The 17976-nt window shown below is 39.1% G+C and overlaps 2 protein-coding genes and 1 long non-coding RNA gene across 4 annotated transcripts in view; 2 read left to right on the top strand and 1 right to left on the bottom strand.

The window, feature by feature from the left end:
- Window positions 1-851, top strand: part of CASP1 (caspase 1) — a 12227-nt gene extending 11376 nt beyond the window's left edge. Inside the window, exons 9-10 of the mRNA XM_014560469.2 lie at window positions 252-355; window positions 754-851. Coding sequence (XP_014415955.1) covers window positions 252-350 — 99 coding nt within the window. The 3' untranslated portion in view covers window positions 351-355; window positions 754-851. The remainder of the gene's footprint in view (window positions 1-251; window positions 356-753) is intronic.
- LOC116666283 overlaps window positions 1-8808 on the bottom strand; it is a 12597-nt gene extending 3789 nt beyond the window's left edge. Inside the window, exons 1-3 of one of the 2 annotated variants that reach the window (XR_004323045.1) lie at window positions 8714-8808; window positions 3650-3791; window positions 2243-2319 (exon numbers count right to left, since the gene is read on the bottom strand). This is a non-coding gene — a long non-coding RNA (uncharacterized LOC116666283). The remainder of the gene's footprint in view (window positions 1-2242; window positions 2320-3649; window positions 3792-8713) is intronic. The other variant, XR_004323044.1, reaches the window with a different exon arrangement.
- LOC116656626 (caspase-13-like) lies at window positions 1921-17976 on the top strand. The gene is made up of 9 exons (XM_014560470.2): window positions 1921-2251; window positions 6020-6256; window positions 9552-9655; window positions 10459-10632; window positions 11853-12087; window positions 12986-13132; window positions 14308-14417; window positions 15948-16052; window positions 17802-17976. Exons 1-8 carry the CDS (start codon window positions 2245-2247, stop codon window positions 15999-16001), a joined length of 1068 nt encoding a protein of 355 aa, XP_014415956.2. The 5' UTR covers window positions 1921-2244; the 3' UTR covers window positions 16002-16052; window positions 17802-17976.

Genomic DNA, 17976 nt, shown 5'->3' with positions numbered 1-17976 from the left:
CTTGCCCTGAATAGACTAGTGAGTGGTGTCTAAGTTGCTTGTGTCCATAACGATTGGAGTCTGCAGCAGGTTTTAAAAGTGTGGTCATTCCATTCTTAGATATGCCTATTGCTATGAGTTTGACAGATGCACACCTTTTTTTTTTTAATCACTTATTTTGCTATTTCATTTTTTGCAATTTTTCCAGCTTAAATGAAAATCCCCCCACTCAGAAAAAAAAAAAAAATCTACAGACTTTCTTTTCCTTTTAGGTTCGATTCTCATTTGAGCTGCCGGATGGCAAGGCACAGATGCCCACCACTGAAAGAGTGACGTTGACAAGATGTTTCTACCTCTTTCCAGGATATTAAAATTCGTAAGTTACATCAGCGTCTGTGGGCGGATGTGTGTGATGAGGTTGAGGTGAGGCTGGGTGAAGAGTGCTGAACTTCTCCCTGGTTCAGGTCTCAAGGTTTAATATAAGAAACAGAGGGCAATGAAAGGATGCCTTTCTGCTGTGCAGTGCAGGGCACGTTGCATTTCTCTCAGAGTTAAGCAGAGTTAGGGGGCCTTTTCTCAAAGTTACCTGATTAGATTGAGAAGTGGCCTCAGTTTAAATGTTCCTCCCTTTCACCTCAGAAGGCCGAGATTTAGGCATATGATAGACTTTCCTTTTATGAGTGTTTGTAACCCCTCAGTGGAGTGATTTTACAACTTGCATTTCTTTTAGTGGAACTCTATTTTTTATTTTTTTTATGTATCCTTTTCCTACAGAAAGCCAGGACTCCTGTCATTCTGTACCTGTTTTGGAATCATGTATGCAGAAAGCAGACATTTCTTTAAACATTTCAATAAATCTGAAATAAACATGAAAGGCTGTCTGTTGTGTTCTTTTTTTTCCCCCTTCACCACTCTGAGAAAGCAGAGGGTGGAATTTGGAGCAAGCAATGGATTTCGAGTCTTCAGACTTCATATGAACTGAACTGGCTAATAGCAACATTCTTTCTTTCTAGAAATGATTTGCTAAACTTTCTGCTTTAGGGACAGAGATGCAAATTACAGTAGATACCTGACTTCAAAGAATTTGAAGCTCAACAGGAGAGATTCAGAAAAGGTAATGTGGTCTGTAACTTACCTGAAATCCCCAGGTTTACCACTGACAAAGCCATGACTACTGTTTACATAATTCTAGCCCTTCCTTAAGGCATTTCAGGAATACAAAGTATTTTGATTCAACTCCAGATGCCTAATAGTTTACAGTTTCATTGAGAAGACAAGACAGTCAATAAACATGAAACCAAATCAGCAGACAGAACCTGACACCCTATGAATAAGTGGCAGGGTGAGCTGTAGGCAAAATAATGTCCCTGTGTAGTGCAGTGATAATGAATTTTGGGTGAAATTTTTCACTTAGCAAGGTTAGACTTACTACTGTTTCACTTGGCAAATATGAGCCTTTTCTAACGCTAACCCATTAACAGTGAAAGCGAGTTTCTGACCTTTTGAACACCTTCAAAGTTGAGCATGCCACAGTCCTTTTTTTTTTTTTTTTTTCCTTTCACTAACTGTACTTCTGGATATATCTCTTTTGTACTATCACATAATAGTTCTACTGCAGCCTGAAACTATTTTCATAGTCTGTTCACCTTCGGTAAAAATTAAATCTTAAAAGGAAGCTTAGGCAGTTAAAGTGAAAACATGAAAGGAGTGGAGCCGAAGGTTCAGAACTTGCTTCAATACAAGTTGAAGATAATAGGGAAGTGGGGAGGGGACGATACTGCCGTGATCAGCACAGTTAAAACAGGAAATAAGTTTTTTGGGAAGCCCTTATCCGGAAACGACAGGGGACTTGTTAGTTTTAACTCCTTCATGATTTGCACTTTTAGGTGAACAGAGGAGAAATACTGAGCGATCAGAAAGAGAAGGACAGAGAAAAGGAGATGTGGAGCCATCAGGAAAGAAAACGAAACAGAGGGAAAAAGCAGTCAGAGGTGCCAACATAGGTTAAACAATGTTTTGTCATTTCATTTTTTCCTTCCAAAAGGAAGAAATGTTTCTTCCCAAAGGGCTGGAAAATCCACTTGCTGACTACAGGGGACTTCCCGACAGTGAACCCAGAAATTCTGAGCAACACTTTCCCAGCCTATGATTAGAAGTCCTCGCCCCACCCCCTACCCCACCCCCAACTAAGGAAATGTTCAGTGACTTTTATTTTCAAGCCTGTGCTCCTCTCAAGACAGCAGAAAGGGACTCGGGCTGTTACCTATGGCTGGTAAGTAGGGGTCCTTTTCTTGCCAGGGGTCAGGAGCTTGGGTCTCAGAAGACAGTGTATCCATTGCTCTGTAACAGGCAGAGATATCAAAAGGGAAGTGAGCCAACCCCGTGCAAGCTGAATCTGTCTCCCTCTTAGCTCTGGGTAGCTTGAATTGGGGGACACCACCTTAGAGACACTTAAGACAGTATGGTCTCCGGATATCTCAGAGCCAGGAGGAAGTTAATTCCTTTTTTGCAGCTTCTGGGAATCAAAGTAGGGGGTTGGTAAAGACAAACAGAGTAAGTTATTTGTGTTTGAGAAAACTCTGAAAATGTCTAAATGTACTCTGAAGTCTTCTCAGCTTCCTCTTGATTCCATCAACATTGGTCCCCAAATCAGATCAGCGAGCCTTGGAATTCCCACCTTCCTTGCCATCTCCTCTACTGAACTGTACTCTTGGGCTCTATAAAATAACTCTCCTTTTTCCCCTCCTTTCCAGCCCTGGTGCTAAGTGCTCTAGTGCAGTACTTCTTGGACTGCTATCACGGTTTTTAAACTGGTCTCCCTTGCTCCGGGATTTAAGCTCCAGTCCATCCTGCATGCCGCCTTCAGGTCGCACAGCTTACAGAGAGAAGCTGAAAAGCATTAGGGATGGAGTCATGAGCTGTGTATGCAGCTAGTATTCAGGCATGTCACAGCACTTCTCTGGCTTCATCTCACTCATTTGAAAAGGAAAAGGGTCAACTAGATCAGTGGTTTCTAAATTTTAAAACGTATCTGGATAATCTGTAGACATTAAACAAACTTAGAGGGTGGGTAGAGCTCAGTGGTAGAGCACATTCTTAGTGTGCATCAGGGTACTGGGTTCAATCCCCGGCACCTCCATTAACAAAAAAACAAAACCGAAAACAGACAAAACAAAATGGGTTATTTCCCCTTCCCTAATCCCAGATTACCCAACCATAAATAGACCATAAGCGTTCATAGTCTTTAAAGATCTATAGATCATTCTTATGTAGCTGGTCTGGGTTTGCCTTCAGATTGTCATAATTAGGCATGATGACCAGTTGGCTATCTTTCATTTCTCACATTCTAGTAGCTAATAGTGCAATCTTCTTAATTAGGACTATGCAACGGCTCTGTATTGCCGTTTAAAAAAAAAAGCCTAAACTTGTCAGACAATTTTCTTACCTTTCAAAATATATTTATTCACTTTCCATTAATCCTTCTGAAGCATGATTTCAGCTTCATTAAAAAAATATATTTACTGTATTCACTCCACTCATACTTCCTTTCTGTTGTGGTTCTTTATTTCTTTCATTTTCCCTGTAGTAGAATTCTTTCCAGGGTTTATGTCTCACCTTACACATTTAATTTAAGCTCCTAAAATGATGTAAAGATTGACTGTTTTCTTACCTTCTTCATGATACTAATACAGCATTTGGCTGGGGAGTAATAAATTAAATTCACACTCACGACTGCCTCTTCAGCCAGGCAGGATGACCTCCGTGGTTACTGAATTGAAATCAGGGCATCATTAGATAACAGATTTGAGAAACTGAAAAACAGTAGACAAAACAATGTAAAGAGACCCGATAAACATAAACTCATGGGTTCAGTTGCCATTGCTAACTAATTAACACAAATAAGGGAAAACGTGCTAGCTTAGGGAGAAACAAGCTTCCCTGAGGGCACAGACCTCTGACACTCTGTCTTCAGCATCACGGGCAATTCCCTAAAGGAAGTGGCGTGTCATCTGAGACGTGAACAGTCAGCAGTTGGGAATGAAAGGAATGCTGTGTGCGGGAAATTGCACACCTAAGAGCCTTTATTAGGCTTTCTAGAAGCTGAAAGAAGGGCAAAGTGTTTAAAATGTAGTGAGCAAGGTGGGTATAGTTGGAAAGGATGGGGCTGAATGAGAAGACCTCGATTAGATTAAGCTGAGACATCTCATGGTTAAAACTAGATTTCAGAACCCTGACTCTGCTTCATTGTAAAGACTGGCTTCGAAGGGGACAGGAGTATATTTATCAGATTCTTAGAGTCATTAAGGAAGAAAGGATGTTGGCGTAAACTGGAGTAACGAGCAGTTAGAAATGAGAGAAGTGGTCAGATTCTGCAAGTATTTTGCAGATAATTTGAAGTGAGATGGAAAATTAGATATAAAGAAGGAAGAAGAGGTTTAGCAGCACCAGCTTTTGCTGCATTGGTGTACTTAACGGTAAGGTATCATTTGTCAGCATAGGGAATGCAGCAGATGGATGAAAAAATGAGCAGTTCGGATTTTTACAAAATGAGTTTAATGAGTGTGTGGAACACTGAGAAGGGATGGATACATGAGCCTCAATTTTAGGATCCACCTTGGAGCTGAATCTATAAACCTGGGAATAATTTATTATTTTAAAGTGAATAATTGAAGCCATGAGAACATGTAAATATTTGCTTTTATTGTTTTCCACCGTATTTCTCCCCATACCACTCATTCAGGCAACACTCACCCTTGTTGAGGGCAGAAATCAATAAAATAGAAACCCAGGACTCGGATAGAGTGAATACTTTAGACACTAACCTGCATGTTGCCTGTAAGTCTTCAAACCCTCTGTTCTAGCTCTATACTCTGCTGTAAGACCAGTGTTTTTTGTCACCTTTTCTAAGAGGTCTTTTGTGATGTCACCTGCAAGAATTAGCCGAGTCTTTTCTGAGTCCCTGGATCGCTGTCCATTCTCTTAGGTAACTCTTCACCAAGTCACATGCAATGTAGTTTGAAAGTGGGGACTCTGCGTTCTGAGTTTGAATTCCTTCCCGCCCCCTTACTAAACTATGTGCACTATTCACATAACCTGGATGAAATGCTTAACTAACTTCTCTGTGTCTGTTTCCTTAACTATATCACAGAAATATTGGTCTATCTGTTATACGGAGCTTGAAATGAATTTTAGTGAGACGATTTGTGTGAAGCATTCGAGAACAATGGGGAGTCAATGAATATTAACTATTATTACTGAAGCTGTGCTATGGTTAACTGTATAGAATATGGTGGAAGAGCACGATTTGAATCCTAATTTGTGTGATCTGGACATTTAATTTAAATGAGCTTTACAATAAGGAAAATATTAACCATCACATTGAATTATTGTGAGGGTCCAGCATATTAATATTTGTAAACTATTTTGTACAGAGACTTGTAAATAATAACAAAAGCAACAATAATAATAATGATTTACATTACTTTGTATGTATTTCTTTTTTAATCGTAAATGTGTAAGAGATGTTAGCTCTTATTAAACAGACTGATATTTGGTAACGTTTTCATTATGATTTGTAATTTCCATGTTTCTTTCTCATAATAGTTGCTTAATAAATATTTATTGGGAGAATATTTCACCATAACATGAGCAATGAGGCTGGTGTTTCTGGGCCAAAGTTCTTGTTCAATGTCTTTTCACATTTCGTTTTTTTTTTTTAGAATATGTCGTTTTGTGTCAAGATTATTTTTACATCTAGATGGACTGTATAATTATCATTAGTGATTTAATTAAGAATTGATGATTTATCCTGCCTTCCCATGCACTATCTGTTCAAATAATATCTGTGGTATTACAATAAAATGCTTCTTAATTTGACTTCAATACTCCCCTACAAAAATTCAGATTATCCAGAGGGTAATAAATTAACCTGGTGTCGTATTAATCTACCAATATTGAAAAGTGAGTCATCAGATTATTTTCAATTCTGAATTTTTACTGAGACAAGATCAAATCAAAGGAAACTTTGTATTTCTGACAGAACACAAACACAAAAAAAATCCACTGAAGTTTCTGGAGTCGGCGGGCAAAGAGTTCCTCACTGGCTTTGTAGAGGACTTCATGGAAAAAAATGATGTGAAATTGGAGGAAGCGGAGAAGAAAAAGATTCACGATTTAAAATTCTTGGTGGATTCTATACGACAGAGACGCCATGAGGCAGGTCAAATCTTACTCCAAACCTTCCTTAACACAGACAAAAATGCCACCAGTGTAGAAGGTAAGACTGGACTCATTTACAAGGAATGTCTTAAATTTTTCAGAATCTACTTGACTCTAAGGCCACTCCGCTGTTCTTCATAATCCCTTCCTCCTTTCATTACTAACGTACAATTTTCACTAAACCTATCTCTGGTTTTATTAGAGGCCGCCTTGTCATTTGTGGGAAGGGATCCAGTTTCCAATTAGCTGAGAAGCTGAGCCCTTCATAGGACTCAACTCATCGTAATAGCTGGCTGCAGACACTTTGCAGTAAGGGGTACCTGAACTGAAATCAGATGTCTGTCACTCAACACTATGTGACTTCATCCGAGTTGCTCAACGCTCCCTAGGCATCAGCATGAGCATCTGTGACATGGGGACACCTTCAGGAACTTTGTCACCATCTTTGTAAGGCTAGGGTTGTAAATGGCAGGCGTAAGCTAGCAATTCCCAAGATTTTAGCTCTCATTCAGAACTCTCCTCCGAGCTCTAAATACCTTTAGCTGTAGCTACGCGGTCAACAATTCCACCTGAATATTCCCCTGTCTTCACAGAACTAAGATATAGGAAATGAAACACTCGATTCCCTTATCAAATCTATTCCACTTTGATCGCCTTTCCATCTCATTAGACAGGACTATAATCCACTGAGTTTCCCAATCCGGAGCACAACTGTGTCTTCACCAAAGAGTCATAGCTCTTAGCAGAGTGCCAAGCACAGAGCAGACACACAATAAATACAGAATGAGAAGACAAATGGAAAACACTCACCCAAAGAAGATTAGTTACCGTAATTATTATTTGGCTTATAATATTTAGATCTTTCCAGTGCTTACTTATTTGTGTGAGTTACAAAATGTGATCAAGAGAACATCCATCAGGTGTCCGATATACTAAAATCTTTCAAAACTTTTGACTTGGATTGAATTATAAACATTATTAGAGTCTGTAATAGCCTCAGACCCAAGTTCACCAGTGATGGGCTCAATTCGCTATAGAGTTTAACCTGAAACCCCAGTCTTGAATACTAGAGTTCATCAATAATAATAAGCAATGATGAACAAAATGCAACATAACTATAGAGACCTCACTTGCTCAAGTGAGCTTTTCCAACAAGCCCTTCTCTATGGAGGAAGCACATGCTCGTCTGATAGATGTCTGCGATGCGGCCAGGTTGGTCCTTGTGCAGGTTCATTACTGTCTCTTAAACTTGACATGGGATGAAACTAATTTGGATTTAAAACCAAAATCAGGGATAATTCAGCAAGTAGGAATCAGAACTGAATTAATGGGAACTTCAAAATGATTTTAGCAACTCCAGGAATCACAATGGACCTTAAACTGAAATAACCTATCCCATCAGCAGTCTGTGGCAGGCAGGAGGCAGGTATGGGCCCTTTCATGAAGCATCCAGCAGCCCCCTGGGGCTCTATCTTTACGTGGAATCTCCAGAGGACTCCCAGGCCACCCAGAGAACACTGGCCCAGCAGGCCAGGAAGCTGGGCACACTTACGTAAAAGCCCTGGCCAGTCCTCTTGGTCATGGATACAATTCTGAGGCTTTCTAGTATAGTGCTGAGGAAACCGAGTCGGGGATGGGAAGAATGCAAGCTATCTATTTGTTTATTTTAATAAGCAGTCTGTTTATTTAATATGCACAAAAATATTCAAGAGATGATCACTCGAATTCTACCTCCCAAGGGAGACGGCCTTGTCTTATCTAGTATCAGTCTCATCATTTTTGTTTCAGTTTAAAGAGCTTCCTGAGCATTTAATTAGGTAACGGATACAACTTAGATATTAATTTCTTTATCTAAACTCCTCATTTTCTTACTTCTTTTTGCTGTGCTGTCGAGCTCATCAGAACTGCACTCTAATATTTATTATGTTGTAACGAAAGGACTTATTTTCATGCTAATTTTACTATTAGATAGAAGATAGACATCCTAATTCTCAGTTTTGTCTGTAAATTCTATATCTACACATAAACACATCATGGTCAGGAGGAGATGACATTTGTTAAATTGGAGAGTTCGCCAAGCCTGTAAATGACCTGGAAACAGGAGACTTTCGATAACAAAACATACCCTCTGACCAGGGACTACGCCGGGACCTCAGACATCTCCATATTGGAAGGATGTTCTGGAGTCTGAAGGGAGAGTATGTATCACTGCTTAATCTACAAAAGTAAATGTTCAGAAAGTTTGGTGCTCTTAAAGACTTACCATTCGCCGCATCCCCAGAGCTTAGATTTTTAGCATACTTTTTAGAAAGACATTTATCAGAAAAAATTATTTAAAAATTAATGGAAACAAATGAGTGAAGTAGGAAAAAAAAGCATAACATTTAAAATCTGAAAATTTTATACAGGATAATACTGCTTTTCTAATTTAAATAAAATAAAATCAGACAATGTAGTGGTTGGTTCATGTAACAACATAAAGGTTTATTTCTTTAATAGACAAAAATCTGGTTACCTTAGGTCTTAGAAAACTTCTCTTCTGATTTCTGTTTGTGGTTTCCTCTTTCTTCCTTCTCCGCGGGAAGACTCTGGACTTTCCCAGTCTCTTGCACAAACTCAAGTAAAACGAAACTGTTTCAGATACTTCATTTCTCAAGAGATTAGGTCAGGGTGAGTCAGAAACAAAAATTATTTCCTCCCATTGTAAAACATGGGCTGAGAATTTTGTGTATGTTGTGGGAATTAGGAGTTCACTCGGGATGTTATGCTATCCAACATAAAAGCTACTGGGCATAGGTGGCTTTTAAGTGCTTGAATTGTGGCTAGCAACACATGGTGAGATGATAATATTTTGGGTATATTATGTTAAACAAAATGTATCATCAAATTAATTGAATTTATCTATTTTTATTTAATATGGATACTAGAAAATTTAAAACTGTACGTGTGACTCAACAGTATTTCTAATAGATGGCACTCTGATGAATATTTACTCAAGGTCCTCCTGCTCAGAGACAATAGGAAGTCCACATAAAACAATTGGAAAAATTAGACTAGTTTTGCTGAGTACAGAAATGCTAAATTTAGCCCCATATTTATTTAGGTGTTTTCCTCAGAACTATCAGAATCTATTATTGCAATTTTTGCATGGACCTGCTTTCACACCAAGGATTTCTCCCTCTTTCTCTGTCAAAATACATCTATCTGCTCATACTAGAGGTCAGCTACAACCATGACCCCTACTTGTTAAAACCCTTTTTTCCCAGGATTTCTCCTCTCTGGCAGTTTTCTTAGGTGATAACAGGGTCGCAGGGACAGATACCACAATTCATATTGTGTGATGTGTCTTGCAGCTCCTGCAGAAATTGAGGCTGGACCGGATGAGTCAGAAGAAGCTACCCTGAAGCTTTGCCCTCATGAGGAATTCCTGAAACTGTACAAAGAAAGGGCTGGAGAGGTGCTGTGCTCTGTACACAAAATAGAGAAAGCAAAAACAAGTGTTTTCACTAATTACACGATTTCTTAAAGCACTAATTACAGAGTGGCAGGGGTGGGGACAGGGGTAATCTTTTTCATAGATGCTTTGAACAGTAGGAAATCACATGGTCTCACCCAGATTCCAATCCTCTTTCAATCTTATGATAAAATGCAGATCTCTCTCTCTCTCTCTCTTTTTTTTCATTTATTTGTTTTCATATATATATTTGGGACTATTATTAGAATTCTAGCTGTAGTCATAGAATCAAAATATTTATAAGATAATGTGGCTGAGTAATAATTGTTTGCATTCTAACGAAAAAAATTAAAGACTGCAAAGCATTAGAAGTTGATGTGTTAAAAATGCTACCAAAATAATAGTGTTCCTCAAGGCAAAGAATATTGGTGTATTTATTTTCAGCTGGGTCCAGTGGTAAATGTCTCATGGGTTTCATTAAATTTGATCTGAACCTTGAGTGTTGGGAAAGTTTTGACTAGATGGAGAAGAAAGAGGAGAAGGCGAGGGTAGGAACTGTTCTGGTCTCTTCTAGATTCTTGCGTAGCCATCACAAATGTGATCTGGATCCTGTCTGGGCTCCTGAAAAGTAATCCACTTCCAATATACCCTTCCGCTGTCAACTCAATTCCTTACCAAAAGAGGGGAGGCGGTGTCTTCTAGTACAGGAGAGGAGAGGGAACTATGTGAGTCCTTAAAAGCAACAGTGGTTGGTGTATGAAGGTCTAAGAGAGAAGTCAAACTCACTGCATATCTACTTTCTGCAGATCTATCCAATAAAGGAGAGGAAGGATCGAACTCGTCTGGCTCTCATTATATGCAATACAGAGTTTGAGCATCTTCCTGTCAGGGACGGGGCTGCCCTTGACATCACAGGAATGAAGGGGCTGCTTGAGGGCCTTGGCTACAGTGTGGATGTGGAAGAGAGGCTCACCGCCAAGGTAAGGGCACCTTGTGCACCCCAAACACACATAAATTCAACGCATAGCTTCTTACTAACAAGCATGCTTTGTAATGTTAAGCAAATACTTTAACCACTGTAGATCTCACTTCTGTGTGTGTGTGTGTGTGTGTGTGTGTGTGTGTGTCTAAGTGTGCGAATGTGTGCTATAAATCAAAATTATTAGGAGAGGTGATATCTCTGTCTCCATACAGCTCCAAATGTCCTCAATTTCATAAAGCTGGACGAAGAGTGATTGGCATGTGTACCCACACAGTTCTTAGTTCTAACGTGGGATGACTGAGATTCAGCCCCAGTGTTCCCCAGAAAACTCCAGAATAATGAATGTTACCAGGAGTGTACTCACCATGTAAATACTGAGTCCTGACTGTGTCCCAGGGGCAATTCCTGGCGTTGGGGATGGGTTTGTAAATGAGACTGAAGGGTCCCAGCTCACACTGATGTAGGTTCACTCGGCAGGGGTGATCAAACTATAACAAAACAGAAAATTTCGGAAATTTGATGTGTCTATGTGTCTCTAAGATTGAACAGAAAGTGAAAAGCAAGTGAAAAGGAAAAAAGGAAACGTAAGAACAAACCGGTGTGTGGGAAGTAATAGCATTTGATGGGATGGCTAGTGAGAACAGATTTGAGGAGATAATATAGGAGCTGTCATATGACTATCAGAGACATGCTAGCTCTGGAAAGACATGAATGAAATACATTCCACGCAGGGATGACTGCAAGTGAGAAGTGTGAACTGCACATGAAACTAGTGTGTGAAAAGTACAGAAAAACCAGTGTGACTAGAGCCTAGAGAAGGAGGAATGAGGGCAGCAGGAAGAAGTATGCATATGTCAGAAGTTTTATTTTATTCTAAGTACAGTGGGAAGTGTTTTAGAAGGGAGGTGATTATGATACATTTATTATTCAAGGTTCTTATTAAGTATTGAGAGAAAAAACAGAGATGGAAGGGAAAATATATTAGTGACAATAAGCAAAGGTAAAATATATCAAGAGGACGGGCTACATCATGTCATCAAGAACAAAAAATGGAACCCACTGATCCATTATAGAAAGAGAAATAAAAGAGCGACCACTGCGTGACGCATCGTGATTGGAACTCACAGACGTCTCTGACACTGCTCATGATAAAGAGGAGGAGGTCAGGTTAGGTTTAATGCTTATCCTGCTACAGTAAGACTCTGTGGGCTTTTTCAGGACATGGAATCAGTGCTGCGGAGGTTTGCTGCCCGCCCAGAGCACAAGTCTTCAGACAGCATGTTCTTGGTGCTCATGTCTCACGGCATCCTGGATGGCATCTGTGGAAAGACGCACAGTGATGAGAAACCAGATGTGCTGCCTTACGATACCATCTTCCGCATCTTCAACAACCGCAACTGCCTCAGTCTGAAGGACAAACCCAAGGTCATCATTGTCCAGGCCTGCAGAGGTGGTGAGTCCTGAGATGAAAAGTTCAGAGGCCATAAAGTTACTTACACAGAGGACTGTAACGTATATTTGATTTCTAGGAGAAACCATCTTAGACCCCATCCAGTGCAAAAAAAAAAAACTCAACTGAATTATTAGGAAATTCCATCTAGGGGGCTGGTATCATAAGAATTTGTCTTGACAGCTGAGAAATTTCCATTCAGTTTAATCCAAGGTAAGTGGTGAAGAGACCAGAATCCTCAAATCAAAGTTAAACACAAATATGCTGACCTTGGAATGAAGTTCTCTTATTGACAGCTTTACTTGTAAACTTGTAAATGTTTTACAGACATTTTGACGATCTCTGGCTTGAAAAGAATTTCATTTGAAAGTGGGACTATTATGCAACAGCAGCACTGTTTTTTTTGTTGTTGTTGTTTTTTCCTCATACATTATTGAAAGGGAAGTGAGTAGGGAGATGAGGGAACTTGGGGTTGCAGTTAAATTTTTCTTTTCTTTTCTTTTCTTTTTTTTTCTGACTCCCAGTTGCCTTTTCACTTTTTGGTGCAGCGTTCAAAGAGGAAAAGCAGAAATAATTCAGCTATAAAGTGATAACTATGCTCTGAGATTATGCAGATAAGGCTTTAACTCCTTTGTTATTCTCGGCAAATGGGTTCTTCCAGTTTTACCACACTGCCACTATTTACTGACATGGTGCTGTCACTATGAATTGGCACAATGCTCAACAGCACTAGAGAGAGGCAAGATGCGGGTGGGGTGGAGATGCCACCACGCGCGCGCACGTGTGTGTGTGTGTGTGTGTATGAAACTAGTTAGAATAAACATTGTAAAAGAATGAGGTAGGCAGTTGTAATAATCACGCTGAGGGAGGCACAATGCACAGAAGGTTGATGTCTCTACAGCAAATCGTGGAGAATTGTGGGTCAGTGACGCCCCTCCAGCACGCTTGGCAGACAGCTCTTCAGAGCCTCCTGACAACCTGGAGGAAGATGCCGTTTACAAGACGCATGTGGAGAAGGACTTCATTGCTTTCTGCTCCTCCACCCCACGTACGTGTGTCTCTCAGTTGCTGACAGTGATCTGTGGGTCTGAAGCTACCCCTGCTTGATTCTGGAAAATCAAGATAGTCTCAATGCAGCAATGATTTAGTAAAAATTTTGAGTGCTGTCAAAATATTCTACTTTTTTTCCCACTTTTAAAAATTGACTTTGATTATACATTGGTTGTATTTTAGAGCCAAAGGGATAGCAAACATTAAAACAACTGAATACAAGAAAACCCCTTCACCATTACAACAGTTAAAAACAAATGATCAGTTTTCTATTAACTTCATTTAAGGTTTTGAGTAGAATTTGTATGGACCTAGGGACTGATTGTTCTTTCTGAAAAATTATCATCTATAAGGCATTTTTTTTTTTACCGTATTTCCCATCTGGATGCCAGTTAGAGTAGTGTCATAATGTGCCCCAGCAAGAAGGGAGATGCCCTTTAAAAAGAGGAAGAAAATGATACAACGGGGTTATCAGACCTGATAACAGGGGAGCAGTGCTTAGTCCTTGACCTCTAGGTAATCATCTTAAGAAGACTTATATTGGAGTGTTTCTAATTTGCAAATTTTATTTTAAGTCCTTTTACCACTTTATAAAGGTATAAATAATATATAAAAAGCTGTATGTATTTAATATATATGTATCTTAACGAGTTTGGAGATAAGTACATACCTGTGAAACCATTACCACTATCTATGCCAAAAATATATTCCTCCCCTCCAAAAGTTTAGTCTAGACCTGTCCTTTTATTTTGTTCACTGTGTTGTGAAAGACAGCATGATATGCAATCTGTAAACAACTGCTTGTGTGAACATGGGGAATTTTTTCATCCTTCTGAGCTCCTATTCCTTCCTCTGTAAAATGAGATAATTACAGTTATCTCTCAAGCCTCCTTTCAGAGCAAAGTGAATAAACATTAGTGACATACTAGAAAGTCAATCCCCAAAATACAATGTAATCACTATGTAATGTTCTGCAGCTTTGATGAGCTGCCCCTTTAGTTCATGGAACGTCTTCATGGAAATTGAGTTCATGGAAGATTCTTCCCCTAAACACGTCAAGAAACTTCCCAAGCTATGCTTAAAAAGACAAAAAAAAAAAAAAAAAAAAAAAAAGGTGGAAAAAAATAATGGTGAAGGCCACAACTCAAGGCTTATCACTCCTTATCTTCATAGATAATGTATCCTGGAGAGATATCACAAAGGGCTCTCTCTTCATTACACAACTCATCACATGCTTCCAAAAATACGCTTGGCGCTGTCACCTAGAGGAAGTATTCAGGAAGGTAAGCTTCTCTTTCCTCTTCTAATCAATTACTTTGTTCAGGATGGCTCTACTATCATTCGCCTTTCAGGTGACAGTAACAGACTTTGCAAGACAAACAGGAGAGTTGTACCTGGTTTCTGTAATTCAGGTGTTCAAATTCTGATTTAGGGGGAAAAAAAATGATGTCAATGCCCCACAGCAGAAGATCAAAATAGAACAAAATATTATAACATATGAACTTGTATGTCATGGACTATAAGTCCTTAAAATTCAAAGAATTGGAAGTATCTTGAATTAAGTTTCATTGATTTATTTATGAAATAAATATATATTTTGGGTGGTCTATTGGTAATGGCTTCGATCCCAGTCATGCAGGGTTAAATTAGACATATGTGACCTAAGGCTGTGTAGAACCAACATGCTTGTGAGAGATGGATACTGACCAAGTAGGTCAACAACAACAAAAAGTGTGTGATGCAGACTGTGATAGGAGCCATGAAGAAAAAGACCCAGGACACATGCAAGAGGGTACAGGAGAAAACATGTTTTGAATGGAGTGGTCCAGAAAGAAAGACTTGCTTCTCCTGCCCCAACTCAGGACATCCCTTATCTCCCACTTCCTTCCTAGTTCATCTTCCTCCATGGCTTTTACCACCACCCACCCAATATATACTCTTGTTGTTTGTTTTTTACTTGTATTTACTCACTTGAATGCAAGTTTCATGAAGCAGGGATTTGTTCAACACCACAATATGCCGGCACATGGGAATTAATATTCATTGACTAAGTAAATGCATGAATGAATGGGTAGATGCCCTCTCTCTTTTTTAGAGAGGAGGGGATTAGTATTAAGAACGTGGGGAAGGGTGTTTATTCTTAAACTAAAACCATAGAGAAGAGTAGCACTCCCATGGGAAAGGAGGGATATACCTTAAGGAGTTGGAGAAGATTACACAGTAACAGAAGTCAGGGTCTCTGTGAGTAGGAACTTAGTCCTATTGGATAAATAGTATTTAGACATTGTAATTTCAAGAGAATTCTTAGAAAAATATTGGAAATAGTGGATCTAGGGTAAGTAGGATCTTACTGATCAGTCTATGGCAAAAGATTTCCAAGGTCAGCTTGTTGGTGGGGATGTGAAAATTGTTCATTGTTCAGGCCTTAAGGACAAAATCCTGGGGCTTAAGCCTTTTTGAGTTGAGAAGTAAGCCTTGCTGGAGGTCGAAGAGAGAGAATCTGAGGTCCAGTTATCAAGAATGGACACCAATGGATAATCAGTCATCAGATATGGAAAGTAGAGGAAATGCAGTTGGAAAAGATTGGATTAGGCATAAAGTGCATCCATTCTGAGATAAAGAACATATTCTGACATTCAGTGTCACTTCTAATAGGTAAGGTAGCAGTGACAGGGAGTTCGAACGTCCATGAGCTTGGTTCCATCAATATTAGGAACATCTTTCATTCCAATAATTTTCTGGCTCATTGTGCAGAATGTTTTCTGAGAGTGCATACGAAGTATGTGTCATCTAGAACCTCTTTTTGTCTCTAGGTACAACAGTCATTTGAAAAACCAAATGTTAAAGCCCAGATGCCCACCAGTTGAACGACTGTCTATGACAAGATATTTCTACCTCTTTCCTGGCAATTGAAAATAGTAAGTATCAAACGTTGTTGCTGGCAGGTAAAATAAATGGGAGATTTAATATAATATATATTAAGGATGAGGTCGGAGGTCCAATGGCCAATGACAGCCCATTTCTCGCGTGGTCAGATTTGTGTTCCTTGTTGATGTAGTTGGGTGATTAGTTGCTATTTTTTACTCTACTTACATGCATTTGGATATCTCTCCTTCTCCATAATTATCAATCAGTCAATCAATCAATCAGTCAGGCAAGCCAAACCAAGATAGGAAGTAATAAACAATGAAGGACAAGGGTAGCAACTATTAAAATGGAAAGGTACTCAGACTCCTTATATTACTTATATTCATCTCTCTCTCTCTCTCTCTCACACACACACACACACACACACACTGAGTTACCAAATATTGCCTCAGATCCTAAAAATACAGAAACCAGAGGAGAATGACTCCAGAGAAAGCAGGACTGCGGTCCTCTGAGTACAGGTGTCACATTACTGACACTGACTACCATAACCATACAATATCAAACACATCCTGGGCTGAAAATTTTGTGTCAGTGCTAACTCTGGTTCTCTGACTCTTCTCACAGTGTAGCCCACAGAACATTCAGTGTCAGTTCTCAGATTCTTAATTACCACCCAGAAACCTTTTCAATCACCCATGTTAACATTTAAACAACTTTTTGGTCAAAATATTTTAGAATGAGTATGTCAAGTTTTGACCCAACAATTACTTTACTCACTGGTAACTGCTTTATATCACACGATCTTATAAGAATATTGTGAATTTCCCTCTCAGAAGCATAATTAAATTGTACATCATAGTAAACTCTATCTCAATACTTTAAATATGTACCCACCATCTGCTACCCCTGGTTTCTGACACCTTGGTTGCATAAGTGCAAAGATACTTCAAACGAACAGCTTTTAGTGCCTAATTCGTCCAACAGACCCATATTTAGGGATTGAATTATTTATTTGACTAATATTTATCAAGCACTTTGTATGTTCCAGGTTCTATTCTAGATACTTGGAATATGCCAGTGAAAAAAATTAATGGAATCCTTGCTCTCAGAAAGCTCATACTCTAGAGAGTGAAGACAGACTCTAAATACACAACAAGTAAATATATTTTATGTCAGAGAGTGGTAAGAGTTAAGGAGAAAAATAAACAAAGAGGCCAAAGGGACACAAAAAGGTGGATACTGTATTGTTATAGATACATTATTCAGGAAAGGCTGTTTTACAGTGATGAAATGATGAAACCAGAACAGAGAACAGGCAGAGCAGGAGAGTGAGCCTGTGATTCTATGCAGGAAAAGTATCTCAGCACAGGAGATAGGACGTGCAAATGCCCTGAGGAAGAAATGTGTTTAAGATGTTTAAAGAACTGCAAGAAGGCAGTGAGCTGAAGGAGAATGAGAGTGGGGAACATGGCAGAGTAACATTCAGAAAAATGGTGGGAAGCTTGATCACATGAGCCATGGTGATCAAAAGGCAAATGTTTTAAAATATTTTATCCTGAGTCATGTAGGAAATCCTTCAAATGCTTTTAAATAGAGAAATGACAGAATCTAATGCAGATTTTGCAAAGATCCCTCTGAGTACTTTTTGGTGGATAGAGTATAAAGGTTAAGAGATAGATGCCAAGGGAAACAGCAAAAGTGTACAGAATAAGATCAAAGAAGCATCATGATAAGGTACGGATTGAAAGCTTCCAGAGATTACTACTTTAACCTTCTGTTCTTTTTCTCTTCTTCAGAAAATCACAGGCAGTCTGGCCCTTTATCAACTTCAAGAAGCACCATTTATTACCAGTACATTACACATGTTTAACTTCTGGCTTTCAGTAAAAATGAAAACAAGTGAACTGTGTTTTGGGGGTCTTCTAAGAGAGAATAGAATTTCAACTCAAATGGCAGATGAGCGGAAATGAA

The sequence above is a fragment of the Camelus ferus genome, chromosome 10 (assembly GCF_009834535.1).
Source record: "Camelus ferus isolate YT-003-E chromosome 10, BCGSAC_Cfer_1.0, whole genome shotgun sequence".
Classification (NCBI taxonomy): domain Eukaryota; kingdom Metazoa; phylum Chordata; class Mammalia; order Artiodactyla; family Camelidae; genus Camelus; species Camelus ferus.
The sequence above is the reverse complement of the archived record's forward strand: the minus strand, read 5'-3'. Positions and strand labels throughout refer to the sequence as shown.